Raw genomic sequence first — 20,037 nt, 5'->3', positions numbered from 1 at the left:
ATTGGAGATAAAGAGGTTTTACATCATTTAAGGTACCGTACCCTCATTTAAATTAAGATACCACAACAAGCACCAAGCTCAGCCTACTATGCGTGAGGTCTGAGGAAGGGGTCGAAAAGAGTTCGACCGTATGATCTATTTCACGCATTGTTACCTTGTTTTTTTTTTTACACAAGGGGTTGTATTCCAAAGCTTAGTAGTGATATTTTAGCCACATGATTTACCTTTCATTCAAATTTTCTTAACAGGGAGTCAAAATTGAGTTAGGAAGAATTTTATTCCTTCCATTTTCCTCTTGTTCCCTCATAAACCAGATTGAAGTAAATTTTCTTGATTAACTCCACTATATGACAACGCTGAAATTAACAAAAAAACAGCATAAGCGGCTATTTTTTTTTTTCATAAAGTATTTATTTCAAACATTCAAGCAAGGTAAGGTTGAAATCACCTTATTCGCAATTCAATGGATTCAAAATTTGAAAATTGTATTGGGAAATTTCTGTTGCAAACCATTTACCACATGCTATGGCTTTCCCCCAAACTCCTCCCCAAGTCCAAGCCAAGATAAAGTTGACTATACTAATAACAAACTGTATAGTAACATCAGCAAATCATATCATTAAAACAATCAAGGAATGTGATAATTTGTTCTAATAATTCCTCAAAAAGCAAAGTTTTATAAACACAACATGTTGCATAATGCATATTCTCTGGCTTGTGTGCATGACACTGAACATGTCAAAAACCTGGAGAGTAATGATGGTAATACAATATGATGCATTGAACTTGATCATAATTACAAAACATATTTTCAGTGGCAATCAACAGCACTTACAAGACTCAGAACTTATTATGACCCATTTGACATCCTTCATTGTTTCTAAAATGCCTTGAATATGCTTTGATTCAAAAACCAAACACATGCTTTGATTCAGTATATGCTTTGACCACGAACATGATGCTGATGATAAATGCAGAATAAAGAACAAGTACAGAAATGAAACAAGATTCAGGATGAAGACTTTATTCCAAAAGAATGCACATGCAAGCTGATAAATCATTACATTCTCATATTCAGTTGGTTGGACTTGGAAGCTTATTTAGCTTCTGAATATTTCAAATCAGAAAAACTAAAGGTTCCTGCTGTGTTTGGTTGATATGGTGAAGCAACTAGAACAGTATGACACTGATGCAACACAATTAAACAAAAATACCATAAGTTCACTCATTTTACTCCAGGGAACAGATGAAAGGCAAAAGACCTGAAGATCAATTATCAGTGAAAGAAAATAAATTGTTCTAAATGAATATTAGCCACCGGAGTGAAAAGGGAGATAGAGGAGACAGAAAAAAATACATTGACTATGATTTGACTAAACCAAGAACTAAGACCATGTTTATTGAAATAGACAGCCATTGGAATGAGGGTAGCAAACCACGCGAGAGTAAACATGAACTACTAAATGATTAGTTTTGCAGATCACAAGAGGACTTAACAACTTAATTTAGAGAACAAAATTTGAAGATGACATGATGACTATTCTTCATACGTGATTCTTTACAGTTTACTTAGCTAAACAGCTAATGCACAATGCGCATTTGTCCTATGATCAGCCTAGCAGTGCAAATTGAATGTTCAGCTCGACAAAGGACAGAGCACCCAGTAGAACAGATTAAAAACCAATTAACAGTTTTATAGAGCTAAAATCATATTCTAAAAGGAAATACCACAGAAGAAGCATAATTTTGGAAGTGAGAGACCAAAGAACCAACTCTGCGCTTAGATTAGCATCCTACAGACACAAAAAAACATTAATTTGCAATGCAAGGCAAAGAACTTCAGAAATCAATTCAACAGAGTTAACCCATAGCAAATAGCAAAGCTACTATGAAAGTGATCCACATAAACATAGTTTCAAAATAGTGGAGCTACTGTATTGCATCTTTAGCTAAATAAATAATGAATTCCTCGTGTGTCTTCCTTAGGGGATGTTCATGTGATCCCAGATGGCACTTGATAGCAAATTCAACCTACCACTACAGTCATTATGAATTGCAAGTCACTCACTCACCTGTGGAGGGATCGATCTTCATAACAATGAAGCTGGCCATTGCTGTCCCTAAATAACACTAGGTACTCCTCAAACACTTTGAGACCTAAAGACCACAACCAAGTCAACTCACAGATATGATTCCAAATAGCATCAAAACCATGCAAGTAATTATGATTTTCATACCTTCCTAGCACTTGGCTAATATGTTGTAAGTTAATCTATAAAATTGTAAAGGAATAATTTCTGCTGACAAAGGGGTGGATATTAATTAACTGAAGAAATGCAAGGCCCTCTTCCACAATAAATACAAACACCAATAAATACACTTAATCCTCAACATATCAACACAATACATCTTTATTCACTGAAAGTTTCTGCACACTTTTGCATCTTAACTTTTACAGATACAAAAGTAAATTGACTGTCATACATGACACTAGGAAATGACCCGAGTATAGCTTGGAAGCCTGTGATATAAAATATCACTATACACACACTTCAGATTGCAAAGTCTTCTCGACCTAGTATGATTTCTCCGACCTCACTTTTCAGAGCATTGCAGGCACTCTCATTTGTCCATCTTTTTCAGCTTTCTCCACTTCAACACAAACTTTTAAGATGCTGCTTATCAATCCTGCTTTCATAATTTGACTAACTATGTCAGGTAAAAACACCTTGGAACTTGTTAACATCAGAGAGCACCATATGAAAGACTGCACCATAACTTATACGAGTTATACCTACCCTTATGCACACAACCCCTCGTCCTTGAACCCTCTCTTTGAATCCCACTGGTAAAACTCCTTCAAATGATTCAAATTTATTAGGTGATTTAGGAGCTGTCAAAAAATGGAAAAACTATTAGCTCAAGAAATAGATTTTGCCGCAGTGTTCATCCAAAGTGTTGATGAAAAGCTCTAGTAGTAAACGTCCTAAAAGTTACAAAAAATAAACAACACGAAGAGGGCATCAAGATAGTCAGCACAAAATCTCAGGTTCTGGTACAAACCTCAAGTCTTTTTTCTTCTTTTCATTTTTACCAAAACAAAGTTATTTCATTATGAAGTTCTATTCCACAATTTATTGTCTGTCTCTTCTTTGAGTTCCTTATAAAAATATTTTTAAGTTGATGTCTACTTTTACTATGGTGTCTGGTGTTGTTCCAACCTCTTCCGGTATCTTCAAGTTCAAGTACTTGGGGATGAAAAGTTTGGTGGTCTATGATAGTGTTCTGGTTTGAGACAAATGGTGATAAACTAATAATTTTTGTGCTAAACGGGTGCCTAAAGACAAAAGGTGAATGTGCTAAACAGGTACCATAAAGATTAAAGACACTCAAACATCATTGTGTACACATATTCTTTTAAAATAATAAAGAAATGTCAATTTTAACTTTTTCTCAGTAGCATAGATTCTCAAGGCATCTTACATTTAGTCTGTTACTATTGAAATGTGAAATGTAGAAGTCTTTCATTCCCTTCCATAAATATTAAAAAAATTACGAACGGAATACCAAATAATTTACGCCCGTAAAATGATAAAAGGAGCTCGATAACAACTTCAACTAATCTATTGAATATTGTTAGAAATATTTGATTTAAGATAGTTAGTTATATCCAATTTGGAAAAAAAAACATAGATAGTTATGTCCAAGTAGATTATGTACCTTTTCCCCCTCCAAATCATGACAACTAGCTGCAGATCATTCATGGCAATCCAAGGCCCAATACTAATCATGACTTGAACAATGTTCACAGTTAAAATTGACTCCAGCCTGGAAATAGACAAGATTAAGCAAAATCACCATATCATATGCCATTAGCATATAAGAAACAGAGTGCTTGTGAATTATTATAATTGTATAACATGTATAGTGCTCTTATTATGTATAAAGACTTACCTCAAATGGATTATTAAACGTCTCAGTGATACAACACAGCTAATGATTTGCTATGAACTTTTGCTTCCGATCTAATGAATTTCCACTATACATCATTTCTGGGTTTAATTGTTCCAGATCCTCCTCAAATACCCAACGATACCCACACTCTTTCACCTCGTAATGCAAACCTTTGGGATGCCCAACATCGGTTTCAAATTTCATACCATCAAGAAGATCATGTATTCCTTTTGTTGCATATATCCTAAAAAATTCCTCTCGACTGAAAAAGAGTAGCCACATGTGATCTAATCCATCTGTGATCAGATCTTTCCCAACCTGTGCTTGCATGGGGGAAAAGTACCCATTCAATTTCGTTTGGAAACCGCAAAGAATGGGAGAACCTATGTCATCACTCAAATTAGTTGGATCATGATGCCCCACAAATGCTACACAGCAAGCAACACCTATCCAATTTTTGTTAAGCAAAATGGGAGAAGGATCCAGCCTTATTGAACGACCTATATTTTGATTGGAGAACCACATTGGAATTTGAGCTCCAGGAATAATAATTTCAACATGACCAAGGGCGGAAGAGGATTGCATGTGAAGTGCCTGGTAAGAGAAAAATAAGTCTGTGTTAGTCTACTTGCACAGAAAAGAGAACAAAACGAGAAATAGGGAAACAGATGATAGAGTATGTACCTTTAGGATTCGTATCATCCAAGAAAAAGCCATGCTATAACAGCGATCCATCTCACACAATTTAGGACACTCAAAAATATAAAACCATGAATAAAATGTTCCGCTTCTTATTCGCAAGAGAGTTCTTGATGGGAGCTCAGGCAAGTATTTTAGTTGCTTACAGTAGTCCAGGTTCAAAACTACAAGTTTGGAAAGTTCCTTGATGCTAGAAGGTAGTTTCACAAAACTGTTTCCTCCTAAATTTAATCTTTCTAAAGAATGTAACAACCCAATAGCATCAGGGATCTCAAGTAGATTGCAGAAGCTTAGGTCAAGATATTGCAAACATGGGAGACAAGCATAATCAGGCAATTGCAATAAACCAAATGCATCTCCATGCCTCCGAGAATGGAAAGGAAACTTAAGAATTTTGTAGATGGATGATGTTGACAGTCGTTGGATAGTTCTTTCCTTTATTTCAAGCCTCTTCAAATGATCTCCATCCTTTGTTTTATCTAAGAGCTTAAGTAATTTTGAGCAGCCACAGAGATTTAGATCTTTAAGAGAACAAATTCCAAAAATGCTATTGGGAATACTGACCAGATTTTTACAATTTTGCAAGTTCAAAAAAATAAGCTTTTTCAAAATTCCAATGGATGGATGGATCTGCACAAGTTTTACGCATCCTTCAAGATCTAGCCGCTCCAGATTTGGGATCTCTCTAAAATCTGGCGTCTTAATAAGACTTTTCGAGTTAGAGAGATCAATACGTCTCAAACTGGGCAGAGGCTGCAAAAATGGGCATATCAAGAGATGAGTTTAACTCAAAAATGGTAACTTATCTTTTTGTCAGTTCATCTAAGGAAAAGTTAAATAGAGAATAAGAACAATAATTTACGGTACCTTTGAGTCTTCCCATAGTTGTTTGATATTGCTACGGCGTAGCTCCAATTTAACCAGTTTGTCAGTTTGAAATTCTGATGGCAAACATGTGAAAGGATATTCATACCAAGAAAGATATCCTAATTCATTAGAAAGATTATTGAGGCTTCCTGAAAAATTTATATTCCAAAGCTCAAGCACCTTAAGGTGACTCATTTTTGATAAACCATGAGCCCTCATTTTTTTATTTTTTTTTTTGATCAACATGAGCCCTCATTGTTGTATCTGGTGAAAAGTTCTTCACGATTATGACTTCCAGATTTTCCGCTTCCTAAAGGATTGCAGAGAAAAGAAAATGTTAAATATTTTGATTGCCTATCAATTCTATAAAAATGAGAACTTAGGATTTTATAAAAAAAAACTATGTACCTTGTTTTCTAATAAAATATTTTGCAGATCCTTGTAGTCCCACAACCTGCTCCAATTTATTGGTTCTTTGGGTGATTTTTCTCGAACAATGCTCCTTCCCAGCTCTCTCAACAATTTATGCATCCTAATAAGCCTCTTCTCAACAGTTATGAGTGATTTATCAATGAGAACTCTTAAACCAACTTGAGGGAAAAATCCACGAAAATCTAGAAATTCCTTCACATATGCCTCATTTTTGCCATCAAAGAAACAAGCAATATCCAAGAATATTTCCTTTTCGGTGCTCTCCAATGCATCGTAACTAATTCGAAGCCCATCCATTATATCTTTCCTTGGATTTTCTTTCAATCTGACCAATGCACTTCTCCATGCAGGAACATCACGACCAAACAAAAATGAACCCAATACTTTAATTGCTAAAGGATGGCCGTTAGCATAACTTAGAACATCACATACCAATTCCATGTAATCTCTCACTACATCATTACATTTAAAAGCTTTTTTGCAAAACAATTGACGAGCATTGTAATCATTCAAAGGTTGAACCATGTAAACTTCATCCACTTGATATGATCTCAAGATATGTTCATCTCTAGAAATTATGATGACTTTACTCCCTTTACCCAGCAAATCTCGTTCCATACCCAATTTATCCAATTGATCAACTTGATCAACATTATCAAGAACTATGAGGGCCTTTGTTTGACAAAGCCTTGTTCGAATCAAATTATTTGCCTTAGGAAGATTCCATATATGAAGATTTTCTTCTTCACTGAGAGTTTGACAGAGAAGTTGCTTTTGTGCGCCAATGGGACCGTAGTTTGCATAAAGTTTGCTCATATCATCAATAAAACATGATGCATCATATTGATTAGAGATTCTGTCATACACAGCAGTAGCAAGAGTTGTCTTCCCTATTCCACCCATTCCACAAATCCCTACAACTCCAATATCATCTGAGTCCAAAGCCAGAAGCTTTTCAAGTTCTTCTACCCGTGAGTCCAACCCAACTATATCATGCGGTAATTTTAAATGTTTTTGAGCTAATATGCACGCTACCTTTTGAACGATTTTTCCAATCTCTGCATATTGTGGCCTTAAGACCAAAGGAAGAAACAACATATCATTAAATGACAACCCATAATATTAAATAACTAATTATCCCAAAGGTTTAAACTATTGGGTAAGAGTCACATGAATGTTTTATATCTATTATAATATAGGAATTGTGAAGCGCGTAATGTGACATTGACACCTCACGTTTTCACTCTTTGTCAAAGTGTCCACCTCAGCATTTTATCCTATGTGTCATCTTCTACCATTTTATCAAGTGTTGTTCCCATTCTCATCTCCTAATTGATCGGTCCACCCATGAAACATTTACGTTATTTTCCCCACTCTTAATTTACAAAACTTTTTTATTTTCCCAGCAACCGTTTCCAATTTTCACCTAAAACATTTATTTTGAAACTGTCAATCAATATCCTCTTCACAAACTAGCAACGATTCGCATCACAATGAATTGCAAATTTCATATCACATTCACAGATATACAAAGAATTACAAACACTTTTGCACGACCACTCCTTCTTCATGAACCAATGCCCTCCCTTTCCCTTTTCCTTACCCTGCTCCTCCTCCTCCTCCTCTCCATTTATCTCTTTCACCAATTTTGCTTCTCACAATCTATATATAAAAGTACATTGCTTTACACTGGTTTTGCCATTGTTAATTTTGCACTAGCAAGGAATTAAGGAACAAACATGATTCTGAGTTGGGGCTTTAAGGAGACTCTCTTTATTTTTCTAACAGAGTTGATCCCTCTCGTGTTTTCCAAATCTCTTGGCAACCAAGGTCAGGTACTTTCTAGAACTTCCCCTTAGCCATTAAGTTATGCAGATCTTATATTTTTTCTTTTTGAAATGGATCTTATATTTTTTTTCACTTATACTAGCAGTTTTTTACTCACATTGCTTTTAATATTTCAACATTTGATGTTGTTTTGTCCCTGTTGCTGTAGGGTCTTTCTCTACAAAGGTTTTTTTTGTCAGACAAGGAGTGTGACTACCTTATTTCTTTGGTATGATACTGCTTATTTGATTTTGGGAATACATTGTTAGTTTTTATTTTCAATATTACTTATAAAGCTGGACATCCCTTTGGTATGTGTCTAATTTTGAATTATAAAATATGCTATCTTGTAGTTATTATTCCTGTTACACAAATACTCTACATTTTCATTGTAAAATTGTTTTTTTTATCCTTTGGGGTATCTTACTTGCATTTTGTTTGTTTGATTGAGATTATGGAATTTGCTCATGATGGTGAAAAGAGTGACACCACAACTAATGGGCACTAGGAAACATCTCTAGGGGAGGTATCATCATATTGTCAAATTTTGTTACTTGATTATGAATTTTGAAGGCATATGCTCTTTCTTCTTCTACAACCCTTCCACCATTTTGCTCTCAGTTTATGAATGACTCATGTTTTTATAAGTAATTGTGAACTAGAAAAAGTTGAACTAGAGTTGTTTTTAATAAGACACAAGTTCAGCCCTTTACTTTCTACTAATATTTACAAATGTTTTCATGCAGATCGTCTTGCTACTAATCTTCCGCACCAGAATCATGAGCAAATACCCAAAAATAGATTAAGAAAAAGTTCAAAATTTTTAGAAAAAGAATAAAGGTTTTCTAACAAATCTTCTGATACCTTTCAAGATTCTAAATGTCATATTTCTTTTAAACTACATAAATATTGTGTCCATCATAGGATTTCTAAATGACAATTACCTTTCTTTTTTATACTTTTAAATCTTCAAATATACTTAACATACACGAAAACAGAGTTATCTACAATCACATTACTCGCTATCAAAGTTCCTTAATTTTTTTGGCACCTTTTTTAAAAAATATTATTGACACATTTATAGTATTTTATTTTATATGTGACTTTCTACTCCATCAAAGAAAAGCAATGGCTAAATAAAAGTTATTTCTCTAACCACGCAACGCGCGGGTCTAAGTCTTGTTATATTATAACACACACCTCACACAATAGTCTACTTGGGCTTGAAGCATGAACAATACACAGGTTCACCTATACAATATGCTGAAATTTATCTTTTTATAAGAATAATGGGGGCGGCAAGGATCGCACTCTAAACCACTTAGTCATAGAGGCTCTGATACCATGTCAAGTGACCAATTATCCCAAAAGCTTAAGCTATTAGATAAGGGTCATATGAATGGTTTAATATTATATTCTAACAACTACAAATGTATATGAAAGAAAAAATATTTTATGTAATTTAATAGAATTCTTAACAATTTCTTTTCTATTAAAAACAAACAAAATCATTAAAAAGCATAATATATATATATATAAGTGCTTCTGTAATTAATTAAAACTTTTCTAAGAAATCTTTAATAAAAAAGTTAAATGGAAAACCATTGAATTTTGTTGATATTTGATCAACTAGGTCGTTATTCACACCCCCAACACCCAAATACACCCCCTTCTTTTTAAAATTCCAAAACTACTCCCGCCTCTTCCACGTTCTCATCCATAACCTCCATATCTACCTGATTTTTGAAAATCCAGTATCTTAAAATCTCATCTACAAGATTTTTGAATTTCCAGTATATATACATTTAAATTCTAGGTTCTAAAACCCGTTAGGTTTTCGAAAATCCAGCAGGTGAGTTACCGGGTTTTCCAGGTAATTTTAATGTGCTACTGGGTTTTTACTACCGAGTTTTAATTCCCATATGTTAATAGCAAAAAGGTGTACCAAATTTCGTAAACAATGAATCATTGCATTTTAGGAAATTACTCATGGTGTGGTTTTTTGGGTGTTAATAACAACCCCCTTGATCAACTCATTGCAAAAACAGAAAGGGTTACTTACTTATCCCTCACATCCCAGCCAGAGAGATTGGCTACTTGTGTTAGAGCTTCCCTCCATTTTTGAACCATCCCTAAATTTTCTTTGAACCTTTCTTGATGATCTGCAAAGGCTTTTCCATAATCCCAGGTTTGTTTTCGCACCTCAGATGGACTCACATCATAGAAAATAGGCAGAACAGTTTGTCCTGGCACTTCAATGCAGTCAGCAATCTTTGCCAGTTCTTCCAAGCACCATGTGGAAGAAGCATAGTTTTCTGAGAATACCACAATCAAAATCTTGGATACTTCAATTGCTTGTAGAAGCTCAGTGGATATCTGTTCTCCTTTTCTGAGCTTAGTGTCATCCCTGAAAGTAACAAAGCCTTTTCTTTGGAGAGCACCGAAAAGATGATCAGTGAAGTTGTTCCTTGTGTCTTCACCTCTAAAGCTCACAAACACATCATATTTCCATTTAAACAAAGGTGATGAAGAGCTGCTTTGGATTCTGTTGATATCCATAGCAAAAGTCGATGCTGGACGATCTGTTTAGAAATTAAGAAATTGTGAGTATGTGATGTGAGATGTAATCATGTATAACAAGCAGGGGCGGATCCAGAACTTATATATCAGTGTGGCTAAACATAACAGAGCAATGAAACCATCAAAAACCAAAATAACAGAGCAACAATTCTGTTTTGCTTACACCGACCTGCTACCCACAAAAACCAAACTCAAATAAAACTGTCTATATAAGAAAAATAAAAGAAAACCAACGAACACAACTATAAATACACATATATAATTATATTATACACATACATATAAAATATATTGATGATTTCTCAATAACAGGAAGAAGGATTAGGAACTAAGTCATCTGATCATGTATCTAACAAGAATCCAGTGGACACAGATATAGTTTATAATGGTTTGTGTATACAGTTTATAATCAATTGTAATATATATTGAAGGAGAAGAGAAGGGAGATTTATAACAACTCTGTAATTTGTCTAACTAGTGAAGTGAGCAACATAAGGTAAAGACAAAAAGTCAAAAACTGTCTCTCCTTTTTTTTGATAAGCAAAAAAACTGTCTCTCCTAACCTCAATTGTAGAATTGTAAGTTTGTAACCTTCTCTTCAATTGATAAAGAAATCAATGTCTGCTTCTTCCATTATTGGGTACTAATAATGTAGGAAGAGTATTCATGTTATATATCTTGTTTGACTCTGGTTACAGGACCTTTTTAGTGAGTTTTTATTTGTATATGCAAGTAAAGTCTGTACATATTGTATTTTGGAAAATAAGTTAATTAATCACATCCTAAAGGGTGAAAATTTATGTCAACATAGTTTATAATTTATTCTGTAAGTTCTAATTTGTAAGCTTCCATAAAAAAATTATTGAAATAAGCTAAATAGAGTTAGAGGATGATGAAGAAGATAATGAAGACAACAATAATGAAGATGAAAATTGTTGAGAATTGTAGGCTGGATATTAGATTTAAACGTGAACTAGATTTTTTTGGATATTCAACCCACACAAATGCGCCAGCGAAACACTGAAAACTGAGAAAGCGTAAAATCAACTTGTTGGTGACATTGAACATAATAGCTACTCTTCATGTTTTTTTTAGCTAACCAGTTCATATGGCAGAGAAAACAGAAAGACCTTGCGTGAGAGAGGCATGAACAGAGAGAGAGAGAGCTTGGTTAAACTATTGAGGATTTTTCTTTTGGCAAGCATATAAATTTTTTTACGAAAAAAAAAAAGAAAAAACTGGTGTGGCTAAAGCCACACCTTGCCTATGAGTGGATCCGCCCCATTAACAAGCTGTAGTTTAACAGTTAGTTGCTAAGTTTGTTATATGCTGTTAAATACAGTTGGTTGTAACCGTTATATTGAGAGGAGTAGTTAGTTTTGTCTAAACTTCTAACTAAAGGTTTAGCTCTTAGATCAAGCAGTCCAGTTTAAGTTTTCAGATTTCATAATACAGGAAAAGTTTTCCATGCTTTCTCTTGATTTTCAATTATATCTGTATGACTATATCACATCTTCTAAAAATCATGTGTAAATTCTACATAAAGCAGAATACAAGTTGCAGGTTATAAGAAAGGAACTTACATTTATGTCTTTTTCTCTATTTGCGTTCCTCAATCTTTGATCTTCTTCGCCAGAACTCTTAACAATCCAGTGGAAATGATGAAAGTTTATGTGGTAAGAAGTTCAATTGGCTTCTGGGATTTGGGAATGATTTGATGATATCTCTTCAATGCATAGAATAGGGTATCAGGTAAGTAAAGTGAAAGTTGGAAAAAGCAAGACTTAGACTTTTGAATTATTGATAGCTTTAGACTTGTGGAAGCACGCGTGGATTGCTATTGGCCTAGATTCAGGGCCTTTTCTTTAGGATTATAAAAGAAATATTTTTAATTTATGAGAAAAATATTATTTTAGAAATTTTTCATAAAATGTAAAATCTAATTTGTGTTTGTTTTCCTGTATATTTGTAAAGATAAAATAATTTTTTCCTTGCTATAAATAGTATGATTTGAGCGAGAGCACTATACGGTTAGGTGCCCACTAGGGTGGACACTTTCCTTCACCTATTGCGGAAGCAAAGACTAGAGCTTGTCGATGTTGACGGTGGGGCGAACTGGTTGCGGAGCTTGTCGAAGAGGATGCGGTGGTGGTGCATGTCGCCGGCATTACCGCGATCTCCAGGGTGCTTTCCTATTCGCTCGTGTCCGGCGCTGACGTGACCTCTCTTCTTCTTGAATATGGTTTTGGGTCAAGCGATGTGTCGTGCTTGGCGATGAAGACAAAATTCTCACGTTCTCAGGAGGGCCAACCATTAGCATCAGCGGCGGCAGAGAAAGAGAAGAGTAGCGGTGACAGAGAGAGAGGTGGGATGGAAGCCACCATCATTTTCCAGAAGATGGAGAGGAAGAGGGGGACCATGGGTTGTTAATTTACATTTGTACCCTTTTACCATTCACTTAATCCTAACCATTCAATTAAAGTATATTCCAAGATGCTTAAATCCAACGGTGTTCAAGCTTGGATCACTGGTGGACAAAAAAAAAAGTTGTCCATCCTAGTGGGCACCATAAGATTACTTTGTGAGATAAGTGCCTGACTAACTTACCCTAACTTATAACACCCGTAGGGTTCACCTCCATACACCAGTAACAAAACACCTGTATATATCTTTTTTATCTTTATTTCTTTCTTCCTGTGATAACACGATCGTATATCACATTTATTACTTTTTTCCTCTGCTCTTCACATGACACCAAAATGTGTATACCAATCTTTGGTTGGTCCTGCCTTTAGAAAATCTACTTGGTTATGTTGTAAACTGCAACCATTCAGGTTGTATAAGAGTATTGGAACCGAGGAATGGAGTTCATACTTCAAGCAATAAATCTTCCTACCTACCTAGAGGATTTCACTGAAGTTATTTTTTTTCTTTTTGATAAGCCAAAATATTGCATTCAATTTAACACAAGGGGTGCTAACCTAAATACAATGAGCAATGGACTAGAAAGAACTAGAACCATCATGAAAGTAAGAGAAACATGAAATACATGACATAACGAAAATAAAAATATAAAATCAATGTCAAACCAGAATGGGATTGACATGCTAAGCCTCAACATAGTTTACTCATTGCTACTATACAGTACCCCATGCGCTGAATATGGTACTGCATCTGCACTGTGAGCATCTTTATATCAGTAGAGCTTGAGTTGCAGTCCCTGTTCAACCTGAAAGCATTTTGCTCCAGCCGCTCAACCCTTCATAACGCTTCAATACAAGAACTTGGATTCCTCAAGGTGAATCCATCCGCTTTTATGCGTAGCCACCTTCAATTGTGCCAGCTCTAGTGCTTGATTCCTGTCAAATTCTGCCCCCATTGAAGATTACTTTATTCCGAAGTAGCCATATAGTACACACAATTGCCATCCAGATAACAGACTCTCCCACTCTTTGTGCTTTAGTGATGCCAATGGAAGAGAATTGAAGCAAATGTTCCCGTGGAGAAGGCATCGGAGATGATAGAACTTCTAGCCAATTAGAGCATTTGTACCAAATTGGATTTGTGGCATGACATAAGTAGAAAAGATGTGTTGTAGACGCCTCTTCCAACCCGCACAAAGGACACAAGACACCTTCCTCATTCGTGATCACTCGACGCCTACAGAGATTATTTTGTGTCTGAATCCTGTCTTTCAACATCCTCCATGAAAATGCTCTGACGTTGCAGGGAACAGGTACTGACCAAACCAGCTTGAATACTGGGTCTGCTTCCTCCAGAGTTTGTTCCTGCAAAAACAAATAAGATGAGTTAACTGAATAAACCCCTTTCCCGTCATGCTCAAGTAAGGGAACAAGGTAACAATGAGGCTTAACCTCCCTAAACAAAAACGTCTGAGCCATCTACAATAAGAAAAAATGCATGATTTTTAATTCGAAAAATACAAAATGGATGCCCAGCTCATGCTAGTCACTTATAACACACCCAATAACAATATGATGCCAAGTTCACGCTACAAGAGAAAAAAAAAACAGATTTAGAAAGAGAGAAAAACCAAGAAAATAAACCCAACAAAAATCGGGGAATAGGGGACCAAAGAAAGCTTTCTTAATCACTTTTAAGACACTCAATAACAATATGATGCCCAATTCACGCTACAAGAGAAAAAAAAACATATTTAGAAAGAGAGAAAAACCAAGAAAATAAACCCAACAAAAATCGGGGAACAGGGGACCAAAGAAAGCTTTCTTAATCACTTTTAAGACACTCAATAACAATATGATGCCCAGTTCACGCTACAAGAGAAAAAAAAAACAGATTTAGAAAGAGAGAAAAACCAAGAAAATAAACCCAACAAAAATCGGGGAATAGGGGACCAAAGAAAGCTTTCTTAATCACTGTTAAGACACTCAATAACAATATGATGCCCAGTTCACGCTACAAGAGAAAAAAAAAAGATTTAGAAAGAGAAAAAAACCAAGAAAATAAACCCAACAAAAATCGGGGAATAGGGGACCAAAGGAAGCTTTCTTAATCACTTTTAAGACACCCAATAACAATATGATGCCCAGACCATGATACAAGAGAAAAAAAACAGATTTAGAAAGAGGAAAAAACCAAGAAAATAAACACTTAACAGATATAGGGAAATGAGAAGTTTTCTTAATCATTTTTAACACACCAAATAACAATATGATGCCAAGTTCATGCTACGCCCCTCGAAAAGGAGAAAAAACAGATTAAGAAAGAGAGAAAATGGTAGAAAATAAACACTTAACAGAAATTGAGAAATGGGGACAAAGAGAAGTTTTCTGAATCATTTTTAACACACCCAATAACAATATGATGGTCAGTTCATGCTACACCCATAAAAAAAAACAGATTTAGAAAGGGGGAAAATGCTAGAAAATAAATACTTAACGAAAATTGAGAAATGGGGACAAAGAGAAGTTTTCTGAATCATTTTTAACAAACCCAATAACAATATGATGGCCAATTCATGCTACACTCATAAAAAAATAGATTTAGAAAGAGGAAAAATGCTAGAAAATAAACACTTAACGAAAATTGGGAAATGGGGGACAAATGGAAGTTTTCTAAATCATTTTTAACTCACCCAATAACAATATGATGCCCAGTTCATGCTATACCCATAAAAAAACAGATTTAGAAAAGGGGAAAATGCTAGAAAATAAACCCTTAACAGAAAATTGGGAAATGGGGGACAAATGGAAGCTTTCTTAATCACTTTAAACACACTCAATAACAATATGATACCCAGTTCATACTACACCTATAATATATATATATATATATATATATATATATATATATATTTAGAAAAAGACAAAATACTAGAAAATAAACACTTAACAGAAATTGGAAAATGAGGGAACTCTACTGAATTAAAAAAAGTAAAATACAAAAAGTACCCTAATTGGATGCGAAGTATACGTCCGTCGAATTATGTGCATCACATCCCTCTTTTCTGCATAAGATATGATGCTCTCTTTCAGCAGATTATCAAATGTCTTCGAGCTGACGAAGTGGTCTACCTCAAATACTATAGGCAATTTCGTATTCTTCGCGACACACTTATCGATTAGCAAACCTACGTCGTTAGTGCAAACACACACATAACGGTAACGGGATGAAGGAAGTTGCTTAAGTAAGGGAACAAGGTAACAATGAGGCTTAACCTCCCCAAACAAAAACGTCTGAGCCATCTGCAATAAGAAAAAATGCATGATTATTAATTCGAAAAATACAAAATGGATGCCCAGTTCATGCTAGTCACTTATAACACAACCAATAACAATATGATGCCCAGTTCACGCTACAAGAGAAAAAAAACAGATTTAGAAAGAAAGAAAAACCAAGAAAATAAACCCAACAAAAATCGGGAAATATGAGACCAAGGGAAGCTTTCTTAATCACTTTTAAGACACCCAATAACAATACGATGCTCAGACCATGCTACAAGAGAAAAAAAAAACAGATTTAGAAAGAGAGAAAAACCAAGAAAATAAAAACAAAAATCGCGGAATAGGGGACCAAAGGAAGCTTTCTTAATCACTTTTAAGACACTCAATAACAATATGATGCACAGACCATGATACAAGAGAAAAAAACAGATTTAGAAAGAGGGAAAAACCAAGAAAATAAACACTTAACATAAAAAGAGAAATGAGAAGTTTTCTTAATCATTTTTAACACACCAAATAACAATATGATGCCAAGTTCATGCTACACCCATCGAAAAGGAGAAAAACAGATTTAGAAAGAGAGAAAATGCTAGAAAATAAACACTTAACATAAATTGGGAAATGAGGGACAAATGGAAGCTTTCTTAATCATTTTAATCACATCCAATAACAATATGATGCCCAATTCATGCTTCCCCCATAAAAAAAACAGATTTAGAATGAGGGAAAATGCTAGAAAATAAACACTTAACCGAAATTGGGAAATGGGGACAAAGGGAAGTTTTCTTAATCATTTTTAACACACCCAATAACAATATGATTGTCAGTTCATGCTACACCCATAAAAAAACATATTTAGAAAGAGGGAAAATGCTAGAAAATAAACACTTAATGAAAATTGGGAAATGAGGGACAAATGGAAGCTTTCTTAATCATTTTTAACACACCCAATAACAATATGATAGTCAGTTCATGCTACACCCATAAAAAAAACAGATTTAGAAAGAGGGAAAATACTAGAAAATAAACACTTAACAGAAATTGGGAAATGGAGGACAAAGGGAAGCTTTCTTAATCATTTTTAATACACCCAATAACAATATGATAATGCTACACCCATAAAAAAAACAGATTTAGAAAGAGGGAAAATGCTAGAAAATAAACACTTAACAGAAATTGGGAAATGGGGGACAGGGAAGCTTTCTTAATCATTTTAAACACAACCAATAACAATATGATGTCCAGTTCATACTACACTCATAAAAAAAAAACATATTTAGAAAGAGGGAAAATACTAGAAAATAAACACTTAACAGAAATTGGGAAATTGGGGAAAAGGGGGCTTTCACAGCCTTAGATGGTCAAATATGATGCGAACGCCCTACTACTAGTCATCCTGGTATGTTTCTCTAATCTCTTTCATAGCGTTATCCTTGTTCCCCTACTACTAGTCATCCTAGTCTTAATATATTTTAATGATGACAAAACAATGGAGTCAAGACAAAACAAAAAATATCAAGACAAAGCAATGAAGACTATGACAAAGCTTGATGGCAAAGCACCAAAGCTCTCATAGAAGATTTACAAAGAAAAATGAAGAAACACAAGAGTATGCAAGAAGCATTAAAATTACAAAGTGTCAAAGTCTGAAGAAAGTCAAAGTCAACTGAAGCACCCAAGGCCAACTTAACAAAGGTTAAATTATAGCATCGTATATAAATTGAACAGGCTACGGTCTGCAACCATTGTCTAAAGACTTCAAGAGCCTACAAAACAACAATCAGCGTCTGAAGATATTGTGAAGACAATAAAGAATATTCATGTGCATCTGGAAATGATATATCTCATGCATCAACAAGAAAGCGTCAAGTCGAATTTATTAAGGCGTCATGATTTGTGCATAAAATAATCACTATATGCCTAAATCTAAGCAAGTTGAAGGAAGAAGGATGTTGCAAAGGAATGTGTATAAAACAATGTTAATTCAACGGTGTTATGATTTGGTGTCGTCTACACATTCATGGTCTGATCAACTGAAGCACACAAGACAAACTCAACATGTGTGATAACATGGTAACATCTCTACAATGAACATCCTATCCCTCTAGCCCAAGAGATCATTGCTCGCAATTTAAATCGTCTATTGTTTCAACATCTCACAACTACAATGATCCAAGAAGTCATCGATTGAGTTCCACTCATATGCAAAATGACTTTATCTCAAGAAGAATCAAAATCCATGAACGACTCAAGCAATCATAAGAATGGTTCATTTGAAAAGCAACTAAAGCAAACAACCAGAAACAAGCAACTAAAGCAAAACACTATGTTTGTTCACACGTGACTAGTTGAGCTGGACGAAAGTACAAATCAGAAGTATAGAGTTGTCACTTCCACAAAAGCTATGATGAGTGCCTATAAGCCAAAAAGCCAAAATGAGAAATGTCTTATCAAGCGCTAGCTTTAGCGGTCAAGAGACTATCTTATTTCAAATTAAACCTGAACATGATCAGCTGAATTCAAGAAACCAAGTATATCATACAACTATCATGGACGATGAAGACTTTCTCAAAGCATTTCTCTCACCACCAAAAGTATTCTTTCATCTAACACAAATCAAAATGAGGTACTTGTGGCAAGAACGACTATATTCAACTCTCTAACGTCCACTACATACACTCAGTAAGTCTCACACCTTATAACGGTCATACATTAAAGACTTAGTATAAATGGGACATGTTTAAGAAAGAGGATGACGACGATTGTCCAAAGATGATCGAGGTTTAACGATCACAATGAATTAGAAGAAGAGAAAGAAGAAAAGAGAATGAACCATCCAGTCAAATTCAAAATGAAGTGAGAAATGAAAAAAAGGAGGGAAGAAGAAGAAGGAGGAAGAGGAGCTCTTTGAAGTTGTTCATCAATTCAAGAGGAAGAAGCTCTTTGAAGTTAAGGATCTGATTATGCAATATCCAAAAGACCTCAAGAGAAGGAGCAACAGTGAAGATGGAGAGAAGCAAGACTAAGCTGAGTTAACGACATCATCATTGCCTATGCTTGGGAGAGCAAGAGTGCAGAATGATCTTTGATGACCCGGGTGTTTAAGCTATTTTTTCTAGTTTATTTCATGCATTTTGATATATTATTTAGGATATTTTGGTTATTTTAGGTCACTCCATGATTATTTCATGCATTTTACTATTTTTATGTGGTTTTTAGTATTTTTATATATTTTTATGATTTTTATTTAGATTTATTAGGATTTAAGTTAATTTATTTTTAATTGATATGTTTTATTTTGAATTATTTTTTTTAGTGTTTTATTTTGATTTATTTTATCTTTTTAGGATTTAGTTTGTTTATTTATGGATTTTATCATATTTTATCTGATTTTTATTTAATGTTAAAATTAGGAATATTAGAGCTGATCCAGCGCTGCTGTTCCACTGAAGTTATGCACGTGCAGGGATCGGACGACTGCAGCTTAATTCCCTTCCACGTGTCGTGATCGTGCCAGAGGTCCACCATACAACTTTGGTCCGCGAAGCAGTTGATTTTATTCTTTAAAGCATGGACCAGTGGAAGGGCGACACGTGGCAGCACTAAAAGACAAGATTTTGGCCATTTGAAGCATATCACGTGATTCAATTTAAAAATACAGATTGTGTTTGGAAAAAGACGGAAAAAGAAAGAAAAGCAACAGAAGCAATATATATTGGAAAAACGTACAGAACGATTGGAGAGCAGCAGCCGTTCTTAAGTTCTTCCCTGGAGTTAACCCTAGCACTTTTTTGAGCTTTTTGAAGAACTCTTTTTATTTTAATAATTTATTTGATCATGGAAGCCATGCTTGGCTAAACCTCCGTAGGTACTTGGGGTGTTCGGTTTGATTCTCTTGACCTTATGTTTTGATTTACTTTTTGACTCATGAATCCTATTTTTATTTATGAATTTCTCATCTTTTATCTATGAA

At 34.7% G+C, this 20,037-nt stretch overlaps 2 protein-coding genes across 3 annotated transcripts; both read right to left on the bottom strand.

Moving 5' to 3' along the window:
* Positions 1-1,780: 1,780 nt before the first annotated feature.
* LOC130717473 (disease resistance protein RPP2B-like) lies at positions 1,781-5,715 on the bottom strand. The gene is made up of 8 exons (XM_057567704.1): positions 5,521-5,715; positions 4,639-5,406; positions 4,046-4,548; positions 3,721-3,828; positions 3,222-3,337; positions 2,729-2,893; positions 2,073-2,157; positions 1,781-1,793 (listed from the first exon to the last, which is right to left on the bottom strand). Exons 1-8 carry the CDS (start codon positions 5,713-5,715, stop codon positions 1,781-1,783), a joined length of 1,953 nt encoding a protein of 650 aa, XP_057423687.1.
* On the bottom strand, positions 2,319-12,164 carry LOC130716704 (disease resistance protein RUN1-like). Of its 2 annotated transcripts, none has more exons than XM_057566706.1 (9): positions 11,943-12,164; positions 9,842-10,361; positions 5,929-7,024; positions 5,521-5,830; positions 4,639-5,406; positions 3,955-4,548; positions 3,721-3,828; positions 2,795-2,893; positions 2,319-2,688 (listed from the first exon to the last, which is right to left on the bottom strand). In XM_057566706.1, exons 2-4 carry the CDS (start codon positions 10,336-10,338, stop codon positions 5,744-5,746), a joined length of 1,680 nt encoding a protein of 559 aa, XP_057422689.1. In that variant the 5' UTR covers positions 10,339-10,361; positions 11,943-12,164; the 3' UTR covers positions 2,319-2,688; positions 2,795-2,893; positions 3,721-3,828; positions 3,955-4,548; positions 4,639-5,406; positions 5,521-5,743. The 2 variants fall into 2 exon arrangements, with proteins under 2 accessions (XP_057422689.1, XP_057422687.1); XM_057566704.1 differs by having other exon boundaries at positions 2,799-2,893.
* Positions 12,165-20,037: the final 7,873 nt, after the last annotated feature.

Source organism: Lotus japonicus, chromosome 5 (assembly GCF_012489685.1).
Source record: "Lotus japonicus ecotype B-129 chromosome 5, LjGifu_v1.2".
NCBI lineage: Eukaryota > Viridiplantae > Streptophyta > Magnoliopsida > Fabales > Fabaceae > Lotus > Lotus japonicus.
Note: the sequence above shows the minus strand (reverse complement) of the source record. Positions and strands in the feature narration are given on the sequence as shown.